An 18,687-nucleotide genomic window follows, 5' to 3' on the forward strand; every position below is an offset into this window, starting at 1 on the left:
TATCTATATAAGCTTAAAATTAAAAGCACTACCTGAATACAAAATTGTATCAAAATCGTTGGAGCCAAATTTTTAATAGAACTTTCCGTTAAGGTGTGAATTTTTTCTAAAAGTACTGACAACTATTTTCTAACCCTGTAACGCCCTCGTCGAGCACTGTTTTATTCGTCTAGACTTTCCTATCCCCCCTTTATTTATTGAACTGTTTTACAGAACACCCCATACATGTAAATAAAACTGGTACAGTACGGCAGCAGCACATTTTCAAGAGTTTTTCTTTTTTGTTTTCAAACTGCGAACTGTAAAGCATAACATCCAAACAAAAATCTCAGCGTCGTTAAGTGGTGTTATATAACTTTATAACTCTAGTTCAACAAGATATAGTGCAAGTACCAATCTATTAATATAATGGTCCAAGCGAAGATAACAATCACTGTAGGTAATATGGAGCAAAATAATAAATTTGCATACAAAAAAAAATTTCAGTGTTTGTGCACTTACGGAATACGTTGCCAGGCCCTAAACTGGTTTTCTTTTTAAATATTTTCTATATCAAATTAGTCGCAAATTGAACTCTAAAAAAACCTCATGTTCGATAAAACTTATTAAGAAAAATTTCCAGCACTGCTAAGAAAAGTATGAAGTCTAATTTCGAAAATAGTCCTTTAATGCAAAGCTGATTTGTTCAACATTACTTAAGCCAAGACAATGTTCTTGATGTTTTTGAACATCTAGGGGCTAGTTGCCTTAAACAAAAATATTCCGGAACAAACATTTTGACTGGCTGGATATTCTACTGCAATTCGCAATAAAATTTACATATTTTTTAAAACACGTTTTTAGACAACTTGCTACACATATGTAGTTGTTCAAAGCAAAATAAAATATTCTAAATATCAGTGCTGAATCTTCGTAAATCACGTGTTATATCCAGTTTTTATTCATATCAAGGCAAACTTAGCAAAACAGAAGACTGAGGCAACGAACTCGTGGAAAAACCGCAGGCCGTAGCCAAATCTTGTATTTTGCTTAACAGCCTAAGCTAAATTGTGACAAAGAATTTAAAATTTACTTAATAGTAAGCTGTGCGTAAACAACATTCCAAGGCTGAGACGAATAAATTATATTAAGCGGATAGATATGCAGTATCGTTCTTTAGAAGTTAACGAACTTGAGTTAGATGCGAATTATTAAAACTTCTTAAGCATCTGAAGGAATCAAGATGAAAACTACGCGTCAAAAATAGCTAAAATAATCTATCAACAATTTTACAAAAATTTGGAGCGTAAAAGCATTAATTCCGTTCGGTCTTAAACTTTATTTCTGGTTTAAGTAAAATTTTTAAAATTTGGCTTAAGTAATCTACATTTTAAAAGGCTGTGATTACCGAGCTTTGTACACTTATTTATCAAATTGTTTAAAGTATAAAGAATTCTTTTTTAATGAGATTCTCATAAACCACAGAAATTTTATTAATTTTTTCTCTTCTTCGCTTTTAATTTGCTGGTATAAACTCCGAATATCGACCAACCATGCCATAGCCATATGCTCAAATTTATTAACTGGTCATTAGACATTAATTGTATTGGAATGAATAAAATTAAGAACAATGTATTATTACTTACTACTACTGAATAAGCTATTGAACGTTTCGAATTGATGCTTTGGGTAAAAAAGAAAACAAAAAATAAATAACGATAACGGCACTTCCCACTATGCGCTGCTCGTTATGTATATTTTTTTGTTTTTAATCAAATTAGTGCCAGGTAATTGCGATTTTCCTACTTACATTTTTATTATGTTTCATTTTTTTCTTTTACCTAAATAGCTGACACCGTGACCAATTAAGACACACACTTTTTACATGCACTTACTTACATAGCGGTCGCTGTGGTGCAGTGGTTAGAAGTGCGCACTACTATTCCGCAGGGCCTGGGTTCGAGCCCAGTTTCCGACCAATATAAAAAAACATAAAAAGCTTTTTCTAATAGTGGTCGCCCCTCGGCAGGCAATGGCAAACATCCGAGTGTATTTCGGCCATGAAAAACAGCTTCTCATAAAAATACAATCGCCGTTCGGAGTCGGCGTAAAACTGTAGTTTCTCCTCTTTGTGTTACAATATCATTCGGAGGAGAAGCTCGGCCAAACACTGACATTTTTATTATTTATTTTGCTTACATATATACATGTGAATGTACGCGTGTCTGCCGAACCTACTTACCAGACAAACCAAATATAATTGATTACATTTTGTCTTTAAATATAAGCCGGATTACTTCACTTTGTTTGTTTGTTTTGCCGCATTATAAATGCCAAAAATATTTTTTCATGGTATATTTGAAAAAATATATGTATGGATATATGTATGTCTGTACAATGATATGCTAAATATGCGATCAAAAATTAAATCGCATAAAATAAGAATAAAAAACCCCTAAAAATTGTATTAGAAAAAATTTCAAAATTTAATTAAGTGTAATTCCCCTTTACAAACGCATATACATACAATACCAGTCATTTAAATAGCACGCCCTTTTTTTTGATTAATATTCAATAAAATTTTATAAAAATGTAGCATATTCTACCAAGTATGCTTGACAAAATGTGTATATGGAAGAAAAAAATTCAAAACTGTACGATATTTTGTAGGTTGTAAATGAAACTTACACTTTAATATACTACAATTAAATGTGCCGCATATACGGAATTTTTCTAAAAATATTATTAACTTGTTCATTGCAGGTCACTAGTATAGCGCACCCCTTTGTTGATATATATTTTTTAATTTGTGTAAAATTTTAAAATCGAATTCACACGTAGAGTATGCATGTTTTTATAAAAAATTAATGAATATTAAAAGGGTGTGCTATTCAAATGACTGGGAGTGTATATGTAGTTTAAGCATAAGTCATAGATTTCAGCTGCTAGCACCCACATACATACATACATCTGTTTTTGGTTTTGTGCCCTATGTCTTCACTATCTGATAATTGGCTAACTTAGCGTTTGTCACTTGGCACAGCACTAACGATTCCATTTGTATTGTCACTAGTACCAGTTTTAACAAGCGCGTCTGTAAATAACTTAATTTACGGTTAATTTAATACTTCTTCTTATTGAAACTGTCATTCAGATGTAAAAGTGCTGATTTTTTTTAATGAAATTGTTTTTTTTTTCTTGTCTTTCCCAATCAAAGAACATTTAGAGTTAATACATTTTAAATAAAATATGCGGTATGTAGATATGTATGTAGATTAAACTGTACGAACTTACAAGCAAACAGTAGTGGTTTGCCCCTAATGTATTTTTACAAGGCAACTTAGAATTTTCTTTTTGGGCGAACGTAGAGGTCTCCTTTGTAAAATTTCCGGTGACGCAAGAAAACAATTTTTTTTTGTTGTAATATTTCTACTGGAATGATCGAAATACTTCCTTAGAAAAAATAATTTATAGTTTTTGCGGAGCTTCGATTTACTGACATTAGGATGGTATGTTAGGGTGAGATCTCTTGGGTAAATAAATACTAAAACGGGGTACTTAGAGCCAATGACCTTTATCTCTCAACGAGAAAAGAACACTGGCATATCATTTATTTTAATATCCGACTGATATGAAGAAAAATTTTAAAAGGCGACCTTTACGTTTAGCCTTTCAAAAATATGGCGAACTTATTTTTCCGGTACGCACTAATAGGTTTATTCATGGCGTTTAAACGATTTGGGAACCATTTTGATATTTTGAAATTGCAACGAAATGCCAATGTTGGCACGAGTTGTAATTAAATTCGCATTTCAACACGCGCGCATGACAATTTAAATGTAAATCAACAATATAATGACATTATGGGACCAAGTAATCAATGAAATTTTGCAAAACAATTGGCGGAAATACAAAGTTATGCAATTAAACGCCAGAAAAAATAAATAAATACGTAAATAGAAAAGTTTGTATAAAAAATGATATACATATATGCATACCCTTGAAAAATAATAAACGCACCACACATTGAAAAGTTTTAAAAAATATTTTTTTGTCATTTAATTTTAATTTTAGTTTATTAATTTTAATTAAATAAAAATATTGTTCAATATTGCCCACAGTCGGCATAATTTAACTAAATTAGATTTTTCAAACAGGTGGCAGCACTCTTAAAAATTATTTTCTTACTTGAATCTCTTTTGTCTGTCACTTATATTTCAATTGGCTTAATTTAAGTTAAATTAGATTTCTAAACAGCAGGCAACCTTCCTACATCTTCTTCTTGATTGGCGTTGTGGTCTTTCCATTTCAGAGAAGGCCTTCCTCTTCCTCTGCTACCAGCTTTGCCACCTGCGTTGTTTAATTTCAGACCTTGAGCATTTCTGTCTTCAACCTTTCATACAATACGCTCGATAAGACCTTACTAGCCAATCTAAAAAGGCTTCTCTTGTGGACTGGGCAGAATGTACTAAAATTGCAGTCGAGCGGCATACGCTCGTCCAGCCATATTTTACATAAGTAAGAGTTGATTTATGCACCTTATAAATTCCCCGCCGCTGCACTTAAATAGCTCAGCTGGCAGGCTGTCAGCGCCCGCAGCTTTGTCGTTTTCCAGCCGCTAAATTGCGACTCGCACCGCATTACAGTCAGCTGGTTGTACACCGACTCCATCATCTTCGACTGGGGATTCAGGTTCAGAAGGGAATATTCTCCACAGTTTGAGCACGTTCTGGAAAACTGTCAATAGGTTGCCGTTCTTGTTATTACAAAAACTCGCTCTGATATTGAAACCTTCCGTAAGTCGCCTAACTTTCTGATAAAATCTTCGTTGGAAGATTTACCGCTTTGATTATAACGACTGGATGGTTGGAAAATGTGGTGCCGATATAAAATCAGGATCGTCAGTGTTAGCCAAGTTACTCTAAAAGCTTTGAAGCTGCATGCGTTTGCGGTTAAACTCTGTTGTAAAATAGAACGAATTTGTACTAACGTGGGTGTCGGTTGGTTGAACAGAACCCATTTTAGGGCCAATCGTAGCCAGAGCATCAGTGATCTCATGATACAACCACCTCAAAATAACCAAGTGCTTTCTTAAAAGAATAGATAGAGAGATGGCGAAATTTTTTCATAGATAGAGAAGATGTAAACTATGAGTCCTTATAGAACTGAATAAATACCGGACACAATCCATAGGTACGAACAATGTATGAGTACTGAACAATGTCTCTGCAGCTATCCGATCTTCGGCAGGCTGAGGTGGTACAGTTTTGGGTCAAGAATCGACAAACCACTAAGCATTATAAAAGTGTTTACAGAAGAGAATGATATTTCTCGCCTACCTATCTTTTCGTATACTCTTAAGGGACCTAAAGTCTTACGTCTTATTTATAGAGTTAAAGAAAATTTATTGAGTTAGCGGAATGCATCAAGTTCTTTTAACTTATCGAGTTATCGATACTCATATATTTTCTGCAATTTGTCGATTTATCAAATCGAAGGTTTTGGAATATTCAAAATATATCGAGTTATCGAAATATAGAGGTTTATCGAGTTATCACTGCTTATCGCGTTTTATCGCGTTACCGGAGTGTAACGTGTTATCGAAATTTGTCCATAACTTTAGAAAAATATGGAGCTATCAAAATTAAATATTATCGAGTTATAGATTTATATCGAGATATATACATTTATAAGTTATCGGCTCAATTCCAGTTCCTATCAAAGCCCTCCAATCTATTTCTAGTTTTTATATTTATTTATCGTTTAATTATGGGGTTCCAATTTCTCCGTATCGAATCGCAATTGAAACGGAGAATGAATTAAATAGCGAAAGGTTTGGGCCTCTTTTCTTAACTAATTATATTTATATAATCTGAAAAACCAAAAGTTTTATATGGTCTTGGGATGATAAATGGTTTTTAAAAACGCGTTCCTTCAAGAAATAGGTTCGGATGTAGGGCGTCAGCTTTTGGAAAAAATATGCATTGATTTTAATATTACCTACTGGAAGTTGAATATTGAACATGCATACAAAAGTTAATAGGCACAGCACAAGTACAAAAGGAATGTAAAGAAATTAATTGAAAATTCCCTACAACTACCGTATCTAATCAGCCGAAACCATTCTGATATATAAAGCCATAATATCACTCACCCGGGTGTAGTTGACATAGTTGACGAAACCGTTAAGTTTAGAGATTTCGGAGAGCATTTTTTCATACCAACCTAATACATAGCCCCTATTACAACTCATTGATTTTTTTTCGAAAGTTCTTGGTAAATAATAATGTACACATACATATTTGTGGCCAATTAATTTGAGCAACTAAAAACAAGTTAATTGATGTAAAGATTGCTGAATTAATCGTATTGGTCAAAATAATTAATTCTTACCACACACACACACACGCATGCACACATCCAACCAAATTAGTAAAAAAAAATTAAATTCTAAACCTTGACTCGAGCGGTTTAACTACTTTGTGTGAGTGTTTTAAGCATTTCGATCTTAAAAAAAAATCAAACAAACTTTGTGGCACATGAAATTAAAATGCATTAAGTGCAGCTGATTTCCAATTGCAACACTGTATTGCTCAACCATGAACCACAACGGGCGCGAACAATGACTTTTGTGTGATTTAGAAAACTAAATTTTATACGAGTACATACAAGCTTAGAAACGTTTAATCAATTGCGCACTTGTGTGTGGTATAAACTTGTGTTAGCCTAAAAAAAAGGTGGTTAAATATTTTAATTGCAACTGCATTTTTTTATTGTTGTGGAAGTTGTAACGCGAATGAAGTAGCAGAACATTGCACTGGAATGGTCGTTGCAAAATCGAGTGAAACAAGTGCGAGTATTTATTTAGAAGAGATAATGCAAACACCGCAAATTGTAGCGCGTGGACAACTACACACATACATATGTAGCAACATAAATCAATGTGGTCACGGTCGATTAGAAACATACTTGGCTACGGCTAAATCGGTGTGGAAAATTTGGAAAGCGGTGCGCATTTTACAAGCGGTTATTGCGCAATATCTTAACTTATAGAATTTTATCCGAAACATCTACCATATTCTATAAGAACTGGCGAATTTTGGTTTTAATAAAAAATTAAATCCTTCTGCACAGTGGAGCAAGTCGAAAGTACTTATGGCGAGTAAAAATTTTCATGAATACTTGTGTAAGGTTTTGCTGCCCTGGATATGAGGATGCAGTTTTCACCGCTGTTTGAGATGTTGTTCCTTATCTAAAATCAAAGCTCTGCATCCCATGACCAACTCCAACACTTCAAACTTTACTCAGTTTACTTAGTGATTTTCTCTCATTTCATTTCATTTTCATTCTACTGGAATAAACTAAAATTTTTTCAAATTCAATATCTCAATGATTTATGGCTCAATAATTGAACCTTCAAGGTACCATATTAGAGGCATCAAAAGCAATATCAGCTATACTTCACGTAAATTTTCAAAAGGAAAAAAGCGTTTTTTGCAAGGTTTTCCTTTTTTAACTATAAAGTTTTTTTTTTCAGAAGAATGAGTGTAGTTGCTGGCATTTGAGATTTCTTTATATAAAAATGAGAGTTTTGTACCACTGTCAGTATATGTATTGCAAGATAGTTGTCATTGCCGAGTCTCCCGTGGCAACCACGTCAGGTGGTGAACGGCATTCACAGGTCTGGAGTCTACGTAACTTGAGACCGACTCCCTGTGAATACCGCTCAAGGCTTGTCGATATGCTATCGGGTCCAGAGGTTGTTTTATGAATCTGTGGACTTCGTCCGTCAGTTTGTATAGATGCTTTGGCGAGGGCTCCTCTGCAAGCAAGTGTCTGTTCGGTTGTCCACGTCTGTGACTCTCTACAAGGAATTGCTTGTCGAGCATTGTTTTGTGCTCCTTTATGGGGAGTATTTTCGCCTAGTCATGCAGGTGTTGTTGCGGCGGCATCAGAAGACAGGAAGCGCACCTCGGCGTATGAGTAACCTAGTTATTTTCTTTATAGTATCCAGAATTTTAGTGTCAAAGCTCCTAGCTTCTACAAAGGGCGCGTAAGAATTTTGCCTAGAGCTTCAGTAGCTTTGCTGGCGGTGGGGTGCAAGACATCCTTTCCATTTTACGTTTGGACGTATTTTTGTCTAGCGTCTGTCACCCTACTGAGAACGCGAAGAAAATAATAGGATGATATACTATATGTGGCTTTAAGACGCGTTTCTTTAAAGCTCTCTTACGAAATTATGAACATACATAAAAATAGGTCCATAAGGAGAATGTGTATTGTATTTTTATTTCAAAGTTATGGGCAATGCCTAATATGAAAAATTTCTTTCATTGCATAAATGAAATTAATAAATGCATTCATATCAAATTAAAGCGAAAGAGTTTTACCATCTTCTACAATGGCGTCTGTATAATTTACCGGCTATTACACCGGGAGACACAATTTCCTTACATACATATTTAGCTTGGAACTCATAAACACGTACTGATGTATAATTTTATACACACGTGGCGACGCGTCGCAATGTTGCTTGCGTCACTTGTTGCATAGCTTGAATTCTCCATAAAAAAACAACAAATAATTGTAGTTAGTGCATATGAGAAAAAGTTATTGGCCATCACTATTATTTCATATTACCAAAATAAATATTTTCAAATAAAAATCACTCTACCATGATGTGTTTATCAAAAAAATGGTAAATGTTTCTGGAAAAAAAAAAATGTAATTGCAAACAATTTACTGCTAAACAATTAAAATTTGTGTTTGCTACCATTAACCGCTCGATTACTGCTCGTATCTTACTCCATCTAAATCTATATAGGGCAGTGTTGGCGCTGAGGTTTGGGTAGTGCGTGAAATGTACTTTTCAGAAATTGTTCAAAGAGATTTATGCATGCATTTTAAATATAGTTGCAAAAATATTTCCAGGTTGCTAAAGTATATATTTTTATTTTTATTTCCAAATGCTAGATTTCAATATGACAAATCGTGTGTGGTACGGTGCGGCGCTTTTGTTTTGTGCTACAAATATAATGGCTGCTGATATACTGATGGTCACAATGGGCGGTACCAAATCACATAAAATACCATTTTGGGAGTTGGCGAAAGGACTGATACACAGGTGAGTGAATCAAAGTACACAAATTTAATGGATTTCTTATTCGTTTTATTACTGTTTGCCATGAATATATATAACTGATTTTAATCCCCTCGTAAAGGCATTCATCCTTAGCTGTTCGGCACAATCCTTGCAGGCTCCCAATTACATACATTCCTTGTAAACTGGCGAATAGAACTGAGTGTATATGTGTTTTTTAATATTCACAATGTTTTTTTAGTTCAAGTTTTTTTTTTATAAAAATATTGTTTGTGCTTTAACCACAACTATGTAAATTAATGTACAGATTTTAAAAAATTTACGAACATTCAAAAAATTCGCATCAGAATTTCGAACTTTTTAATCTGAAATTTTCCGGTATGCAGCACATGAAATTTTAATAAATTAATAGTAACTTTGGAGCGACTACAAATTTTGATTTGCAATAATTTTTCTTTGCTGCCGGTTTTTATGTTTTTTTTTCAATGCTTCCATTTTTTACGAGACATAAATAAAGTTCGGTTTTATTTTTCATTATTTCTACTTCAAAACCAGTTTGTCACACTGTGTTTTCATATCACTTTATGCATATTGCCGTATTTCCACGGGCACTAAATTGCCATTCAGGTCGTTTAAACTTGGAATTGTTTAGATGGCACAAACTTTTTGCTGTTTCAGTTACTAGTGGAAATTCGGTATTATTCACAAACGACAAAAATTAGGAAAAAATGTCTACAATTTAAAAAACGTTTCGTAGAAAAAGACTTCTAACGGTTTTATGAATGCCCAAATTTATTATTCAATTTGGTTTTTTATTTAGTGCCTAGTGTAAATCCGGCATAAGTTTTAAATTTTGGAATACCGTAAACTGATGTCTAACTTTTGTTTTCCAGAGGTCACAATATCACATTTCTTAACGGTTTCCCGTCCGATTTTCATATAAACGGCTTGCATGAAATTACACCTTCTGGACTAGTTGAGTATATACAGAATTATACAAATTGGGATTTACTGGGATCACGCATGACGGGAGAGATGCCATTATCTTTTTGGGATGCCTTCCGATATGCATTTCAGGTGAGTTTTTGTAATAGTTATGCTACAGAGTATATCAAAAATTATTATACACACACCGATTAACTACGGAGAAATTTTGTTCAAAATCTTAATTTTCGCTAAAGCTAGCAATATTATTAATTATCAATTTAGACCCATAAATTACACACCTGCCAGCAAGTGAAAGTCTAAACAAAAGCCAGCTTAAGGAAGCAAACGAAAGGAATGTTGTTATATTGGTCCCGGCGTTTAGGTCGTCCGCTGGGGAAAAATACCTAAAAATTACGAGTGAAGTTTATTCTCGGAAGCCGCAGGTCCACAAAGCTTATGCGAAGGTTTATTTACGCTCTATGACTTTGGCCTTGCCTTACTCATCGTTTCCTGATATGTGGTCTCTCTGTAAACAGAGGAGCATCGTGGGCCGTGGTTGGTGTTGTTCTCAAAGCACCAGTGTGGTCCACGCCGGTTAGTCATTTTAAATAGTTAGCTGAGCTTGGCCCACGTGGACTTTGCTTCAGCCTTTTACCACCAGACGGGCGCAGCACAAGTTAGAATGAGTTCGGAGCTGGCATTTTACATCCATCTTGCCAGTTTAGGTCTCATGCTTCCATTAGGCTCCTTAAGTTGCCGACAGGTCCTGCGAGAGCCTCTGGCCTTTTGAACAGCTTTATATGGTTCCGTATTCCGTGAGAGGTTGTCATCGATGATAACTCTCAGCTGCTTAATTTATTTAAAGAACTGTATGTTTTTTCCTCCAAAGAATGGTTCCAGTAACCTGTTCCTTTACTTTTTCCTGGAGAAAATGATTATATTGATATTCTTGGGATTTACGTTTAGCACGTTTTCCTGCAACATTTGGTGACTATGTTCAGCGCATTTTGTAGGTTTTTGGAGAAAGTACCTTCAAACCTGCCTTTTATTAGGAGGGATATATCATCCGCGTAGCCTTAAACATCGATGCCCTTTTCATTAAAAGGGCAATTCTGGCCACTATCTTTCAACTTACCACAGTCTTTTGTAAGACAAAGCCTTATTGTGTTTGTCTTTTAGTAGTAAGTTTTCTAAAATTTAATTAAATAAAAATATATATTTTTCTTAAAAAAAAAATAAAAACTAATACTGAAATAAAAAAAAGCTTAAGTAAAAAACAAGACAAAATAAATAAAACAAGTTCCTAAAAACTAAATGAAATTAAAAAAAAATTATAATTTCTCTTTTATAGCAATAAAATTTAAAAATAAAAAAGAAAACAAAATTGTGGGAAAAAAAAATAAAATGAGTTCCTAAAAATTTAATACAAAAAAAAGTATATTCCTTAAAAAAAAAAATAATCTGAAAAAAGCATACTTAATTGAAAAAAAAGAAAATTAAATGAAATTAAATAAGTTCCAAAAAGTGTAACGAAATTATAAAGTAGAATGTTATTATTTTTCCTAAAACAATAAAACCTAAAAATTAAAATGAAATTAAATTTAAAAAGGAAAAAACTAAATAAAACTGAATAGCAAAAAATTAGAAAAGCTTCTTAAAATTAAATGGAATAGAAGAAATATTTTCTTCATAAAACAAAAAACTAAACTAAAAAAGGAGAAAAATAAAAATAAAAGTAAGAAAAAAAATAAGTCCTTAAAAATTAAATGAAATAACAAAAATATTTCCTTTATAAACCAATAAAATCTAAATACCAAAATAAAACTATAAAATAAAAAAATCAACACACTTTCTGTTTATAAAGATTAAATAAAAAAAAATAAATTAATTAAAATAATTTTAATTAAAGAAGAAAAAAATTAAAACAATACATTAAAATAGTTTCTAAAAATTAAGAGAAAATTAAATTAAATAAGGAATTTTTATTATTTTTTTTAGTTGCACTACCTGAGGTTTCGAACTCCGGCTATATGGCATGGCATGTTAGTGCTTTGCTCACTCGGCCATTGCACCTGTTTAGCAAAATGCCAAAGTGATTCATGTCAAAAGAGCTTTTCACCATGAAAGTTGGCGAGGGCGCTTTTTACGGGCGCTTACCGACTGTGTTTCAATTGTCTTACAAAAGAATTTTAATTATCTTAGCCAGAATTGCCCTGTTAGAAGGCAGAGTAGAGGGATATAACACCACGCGACGCTGTTACAAACAACCCAGGTATAAAAACACATTTCTAAAAATACTCACGCCAAATAGGGCCTTTTGCATTTAAACTTTCGAACTCACAAGAGCTTGCAAATACACAGAGAATCATTTAAATCGTTTGAAGCTTAGTATTTACTCGCAGTATAAAATATTGCCCATAATTTACAAATAATTGTTTACGGAAATCGCTTACATTTATTTTTGGCAAAGTATGAGCGAAGCTCTTCAAACGTTCATACGTAAATATATAGTAAATATTATTCCATTATCTGCTGTAAAATTAATATTCAAAGCAGTTAAAGTAAGAACATACATACATACGTATGTATAAAGCAGTAAATTACAAATTACAAAAAAAAACAGACAAAAAACCAAGAGCAAAAGAAAACCCCCAAAAAATAAACAAAAAAGTTAATTGTGTACTGCTGGAAAATTAATTTAAAATAAGTAATGCTTCTTGGAATGCTAGCAATGTTTTAAAATTTACTTGTTTGCTAAAAATCACTCTTCCCCAACAACTTAGTCGAGTTCTAAAGCTTCTTTTGTGACCGAGTGTTGCGGTAAACAAAATTACAAATAGTACTTACAACAGAGACATGCAATCAATTGCAAAATGTTTGCTTTATTTTTTATTTTTTATTTGACATTATTATTACATTTGTTATGTTACGCTTCAAGGTGGGCACGTCCAATTTGGCGAAGCCGCTGCAAAGCTTTTACTCAAAATTACGTGTTAGTTATTTCAGTTAGTGTTTTTGGTTTTCTAAGAATTGTTTTGTAAACCATTTTGGTTAAAAAATTGTACTAGGTTGAAATAAATTTCTTTTGCTTTTTTTATTGGGTTTCCACTAGGCGTTAAATGGTAAAAATGACAAAGTAGGGCATTAAAAAAAGTATCGTGTCATTATGTGAAAAAAATAGTCATTGAGTTCATTTCCACATGCAATTTTTTTAAATGGCAAACATTTTTTTGTAATTTAAATGCCTAGTGTAAATTCGGTATTAGTTAATGTTTCTAATTATTTTTTCTTCCCCTTTAGTCCTGCGATGCCATGCTCGATGACGCTGAAACCAAAGAGCTCATGAATCGCAACTTCGATTTAGCCATATTGGATGGCGCATTTCCCGAATGCGCGCTCGGCATAGTCTATCACTACAAGATACCATTTATGTACATGAATACGGTGGGCTTCTACACCGGCAGTCTAGCGAAGTCTGGCAGTCCTGCTTCGTATGCGATAACGCCGAATTTCTACACAAGCTTCACAGATACAATGAATCTCATACAACGCGCTGCGAACACAGGCATACAAGTGTTTCAGGATATTATGCATAGGGTAATGAAGATAATCTGCCTTATCCTGAGTTTCACCCGAAAAAAAAAATTCATCCAAAAATTTGTCATCCGCCCATAGTAAATACATGGAAACCAAAAGTTAAAAGTGAACCGGTTCGGGGAAAATGAAACTCATAATAAGGCTTAATATTGATCCGTGCAATATCTATGTAAATTCACTTTTCTTCTCCACAGTTTGTTATGGCGATGGTGTATCGTGTGTTGCGCGTGCACATTGGCACCCACATACCGCATCCATATGACATTTCGAAAAACGTCAGTTTCATATTACAAAATGGCCACGCTGTTGTCTCATATCCACGCGCGCTCAATCCAAATGTCGCCGAGATCGCTTGCATACATTGTAAGCCAGCCAAACCACTGCCGAAAGATCTTGAAGAATTCATCGCATCGGCTGGTGAATCTGGTTTCATTTACGTGTCCATGGGCTCCTCAGTGAAGGCTGCCAACATGCCCGCGTCACTACGTCGCTTATTGGTGAAAACATTTGCCCGCCTGCCATATCATGTGCTTTGGAAGTACGAAGGCGATGCCGCGGAAATGCTTAATTTGACGCCAAATGTGCGTCTAAGTCGCTGGTTGCCACAGCAGGACATTTTGGGTCATCACAAGCTGCGCGCCTTCGTTACACATGGCGGTTTGCTAAGCATGTTCGAGACGGTGTACCACGGCGTACCTGTCGTGACGATGCCAGTTTTTTGTGATCATGATGTTAACTCGGCCAAAGCGGAGGTCGACGGTTACGCAATTAAGTTGCAGTTGGAGACATTGACAGCCAGTCAGCTGTACAAGGCGATTATGAAGGTCATACATGATCCACAGTACAGAAAGGCGGCGAGGTAGGTTATACACTGAGGGAAGAGTTTAGTTACATCAACTAAATAAAATTCTCTCAACACTTGATCTGGTTATTGTTAAAATCCTGTGTTAAGAGAAATATATTTAGCTGCCTTTTTTCTCAGTGTATGCGAAGATTCAAAATTTTTTGTCTAATTTTTCTCACTGAAAATCCTTTTAGATTCCGACAAAAGTTGCTGACAGATCAGCGTACTACTCCTCTGGAGACGTCCATATATTGGACCGAATATGTGTTGCGTCACAAAGGAGCCTACCATCTGCAATCGCCAGCCAGAAATCTGAGGTAAGTACGATTATTATTAATAGATCCTTAAAAGATTTAGCACCCAAACCAAGCATTTAGGACATAATAGTCGCCTAACTAGATTCTATCTAGTTATGAGCCATGCAAAGTAAAAAGTTATTAAGCTCGGCAGTTGTTGACCTCACTTAGGTCCGCGAATTGTCATCGTTCAACTAATGAAATCTGCAAAAAAAAATCGTATTGCCTGATAACTCCTCTTTCCACAGTAATGAATACGATTGAGGCCTAATTACTCTCGCACTTTACGTGCAACCTAACCGCTATGGATCAACGCGGCTTCCGTGAAATGTCCACCACCACCAAACCCTTAAATCTATAAGCCAAGAAGAGATAACTATCCTATTGGCGTTCGATTTTTCGAAAGCCTTCGAGACCGTTTGGCCCTTCAAGCAAGCAGAGGACATTGAGGTATTCTCTGCCACAGGAGGGCTAAAACGGTATGCGGAGAATTAACTAAGTGGTCGATAGTGATAGAGTGGATGCAATGAACCATCTAGAATAAAAAAAAACAACCTATTAGACACTTTCTGGAAGGAGAAACACCTCCCAGGCTCCTTAGAAGGCGTCTTTACGAACCCATGAACGAGATCCAGGCTCTGATCGCGCGACAACTGGAGGCAATAAAAAACATACATCGTCCAACCGCTACCGCTATAGTAAAATAAACTACTACTTATATAGATTAGCCCCGACTTACCAAAATATAATTGAGCTGTGGTGGTACTCCCCAAGACTCCAACTAACCCTTCGCATGGGCGACCACGTGAAAACAGCATATTTCCGGGGATTACCGTTAGTTGGGTTTGACGACAATAATCGAATGTCTACCTGAACCGGGCAGAACTTTATAATACACAGCTACAGCAACAACAAACGATCTATTTTATTTTTCGGTACTGTAGCCATACTGAAAAACCCTATTAGTTGCCTTATGTTGTGATTCAGTATTCTTGTCTGAAGGCTACATAAAGGCGGCAGAAAGAGGAGCGCTCGCGCCGCAACATAAAACGTATAGCTGAATAAAGTACTGAAAACCTGTGAACGCCTGAAAATCCTTTGGTAGTTCTGCTCTAAGAGCTTTAAGCCGCCAGGTTTTAGCAGCTGGATCTGTAAAGCAACGGCCTACTAGACACTCTAGTGCCTTAAGAGCCACATAATTGCTGTATTTCTCTCCTATCGGTCGAAAGGAGGTGCGTGAGCTCCAGGCAATACAGGATGCGCATATCAAAATTTGTAATGACTTTGTTGGCATATCTCGGGCCGTATATAATTTATATCGCATATGATTTCGTTCTTCAGCTCTGGAATCGTCTCGGGCTTATTGGCATAGACCATACTTTTCACGTGGCCCTAGAGAATGAAGTCTAATGTTGTCAAATCTCGGCCGCAATTTGTCCTCGTTATTTCATGAGATAAGGAGTCTTGGGAACTTCGTGCGCATTAGTGCCATTGCTTCATGCGCTGTGTGGCAAGTGGCGCCGTCTTTTTGAAACCATTCATTGTCCAAGTCCATGTCATGTAATTCAGGCCATAAAAAGTTTGTTATAATGTCACGAAAACATTTACTTAGCACCGTAACTGCGCCATTGACTTTGACAGCCCAAAAATCACACCACCAAACAAAGACTCGTTGTGAGTGCATAGTTTTATCTTGAATAACATGGGGATTTTCAGTACCGCAAATGCGGAAAATGTGCATCATCGCTCGTGAGGATTTTGTTTTTGAATAATCGACATTGTCTCTGGGCTTGAAAACATACGTCATTTTGTTAAAATCCCCTAAACGGTGCTGTGCACGACGACGAATTGAGATTATCGCGTGCTGGCCCACACTTTGTTCCCAGCAGCAGAATCTTCTACCGAACCTACCCAGGTTCCTCGAATTTGTGCACCAAACGAGTTGTTGACTCAGATGACCGGTTATGTTCATCGATTGCATTGGATCACTTTTACGCATTGTTCAACTTAGTATCGCTCCATAACAGGTTTGCTATAGTACCAAACGTCTGAAAGAAAACTAAAAACAAAAAACATTAACACATCCAAAATAATTGCTGTCTGCTTCACCCATATACATATTAAGTGTTCTTGGACTCAGCAAACTCATTTCACAAAAATTCTCTAGAAAATACGATTAATATAACTTTCATCTTTTCAGTTGGATCCAATACTATCTTGTCGATGTAGTCGCACTTTATGCGGGCGCCATCTATCTAATCTATTACCTGCTAAAACGCTTGCTCTCTCGTCCCGAAGTTATACATCATAGCATACCCACGGCTAATCAAAGAGTCAAAAAGATCAACTGATAAAGCACAAAATGGAATACATAAATATTTATGTATGTAATATTTGGTGATATCTATTGGCTAAATACATGTTTGCTTCAATTTCGCCACTCTCAAATATACATCCTCCTGCTCTACAATTTCCGAAGTGCTCACAGTTCTAATCCCTTGTGTACAGTGTGTATGAAAATATTTTAGACTTTTTCTGTTGTTTAGAAAAAGTTGTTGTAAATATTGTAGCTACAAAATCATATTTAATTTATTTTTAATATTGTGTGGAAACAAAATTTTGGCAAAGAATTAAAAAGAAAAGTACATTTGTATCATCGCTGCCGAAATTTTTAACTTAATTCTGTAATTAGATAAGTCTATCAATGTGTTATTGCTGTAATTATCATGATTAAAGTTATTTTCATTGTATTTTGTTTATGAGCCTTGTATTTAATTATAAGTTAATACATATGTACATGTAGTTTTATAGGACTAAATAAAATTCAATATTTTATATGTATGTATGAAAAAAAAAATTTAAGGGTTTGTTTTCTCTTTAACAATTAAGTTTTTGTTGGAAAAATCTATAAGAGAGTGGGTAAATAAAATCTGAAAATATTTGAGGGACTTTAAGGGAGGAAGGTATCTAACTATCAATGTTAGTTGCAAAATTTTGCAAAGTCTTTCGTCACTTTTATTAGAAGTCTACTGTAATTGCCTGCTTCAAAGTACTCAAATCTGAGCTTAATTATATCATTAGCAAATGATTTGTTGGAATTTATTCCTGGAAGGTAAATACATGATGGCCCATTACATCGCCGCTTAATAATTTGACAATTATAGTTCTCGCTGACAGTTGCAAAAAGTACATAAAAATTCCAACAAATTATCCATTGGCCAAGTACAATAATGGTCACGTAAATAATTCCATGTACTTGAGTTAAACCAGTTAACTTGCATTTATGTATTCTATTTTAACAATGATTGATTGAAAGTTCTTTGAAGGTTGGCATTGGAATAAATCCAAAGTAATACATATAGACAATAATAAGCTCCATTTCATTCTTAAATCTGGTCCAATTAACGATACAATAAGTACAGTAAATTAGCGTTGTAACACCTAGCTGGTAATTACTATGGCATTTCCATGAGAAATCAAACAGCTGTTCATGCACATACGTCTAGAGGACATCACTAATTTAAATTTATTGCTGCTAAAAGAATTGTACATACATAAGTATGTACATATGTATGTGCTAAAGTATTTACTGCAGCTACATTACTACAACACATTCACTAATTCCTTAAATAAAGCGTTTTTCTACTATTACTCATTTTTTGCTGATACTTAATTTAGTAATTCCATTAATGTTTATCGATAGATTTGGTATCGGCAGTTGGTGCAACATTTGTCGTGGTGATTTGCTTATTACCACAAAGCATATAGAGGCTAAACAGCAGGCCGCAGGCTCCCACAACCGTCGACATCCATTTAAAAATGTTGTTGATTTTGATAACTCTAAACATAAATATTTATGAAATAGTCATCTGAGCTAAAGTATTTGACCTCAAAGGAGAGTTTACAATGTCAATTTGGAGTTGAAAATGTTTTTTTTTTTTTTA

The 18,687-nt window shown here is 34.7% G+C and overlaps 2 protein-coding genes across 5 annotated transcripts in view; one reads left to right on the plus strand and one right to left on the minus strand.

The window, feature by feature from the left end:
- Ugt50B3 (UDP-glycosyltransferase family 50 member B3) overlaps window positions 1–17,315 on the plus strand; it is a 43,153-nt gene extending 25,838 nt beyond the window's left edge. For all 4 annotated transcript variants that reach the window (XM_017613174.1, XM_017613858.1, XM_017614552.1 and 1 more), the window contains 6 exons: window positions 8,953–9,103; window positions 9,973–10,156; window positions 13,307–13,603; window positions 13,798–14,462; window positions 14,642–14,764; window positions 16,944–17,315. In XM_017613174.1, the coding sequence (XP_017468663.1) occupies window positions 8,961–9,103; window positions 9,973–10,156; window positions 13,307–13,603; window positions 13,798–14,462; window positions 14,642–14,764; window positions 16,944–17,094 (1,563 nt within the window). In that variant the 5' untranslated portion in view covers window positions 8,953–8,960 and the 3' untranslated portion in view covers window positions 17,095–17,315. The remainder of the gene's footprint in view (window positions 1–8,952; window positions 9,104–9,972; window positions 10,157–13,306; window positions 13,604–13,797; window positions 14,463–14,641; window positions 14,765–16,943) is intronic.
- Window positions 17,316–18,232: 917 nt separating this feature from the next.
- Window positions 18,233–18,687, minus strand: part of LOC108362786 (sensory neuron membrane protein 1-like) — a 10,725-nt gene continuing 10,270 nt past the window's right edge. Inside the window, exon 8 of the mRNA XM_017616271.1 lies at window positions 18,233–18,583. Within this exon, the coding sequence (XP_017471760.1) occupies window positions 18,430–18,583 (154 nt within the window). The 3' untranslated portion in view covers window positions 18,233–18,429. The remainder of the gene's footprint in view (window positions 18,584–18,687) is intronic.

Source organism: Rhagoletis zephyria, unplaced genomic scaffold (genome assembly GCF_001687245.7).
Source record: "Rhagoletis zephyria isolate East Lansing unplaced genomic scaffold, Rhagoletis_zephyria_1.1 Rzeph_scaffold_00001, whole genome shotgun sequence".
Classification (NCBI taxonomy): domain Eukaryota; kingdom Metazoa; phylum Arthropoda; class Insecta; order Diptera; family Tephritidae; genus Rhagoletis; species Rhagoletis zephyria.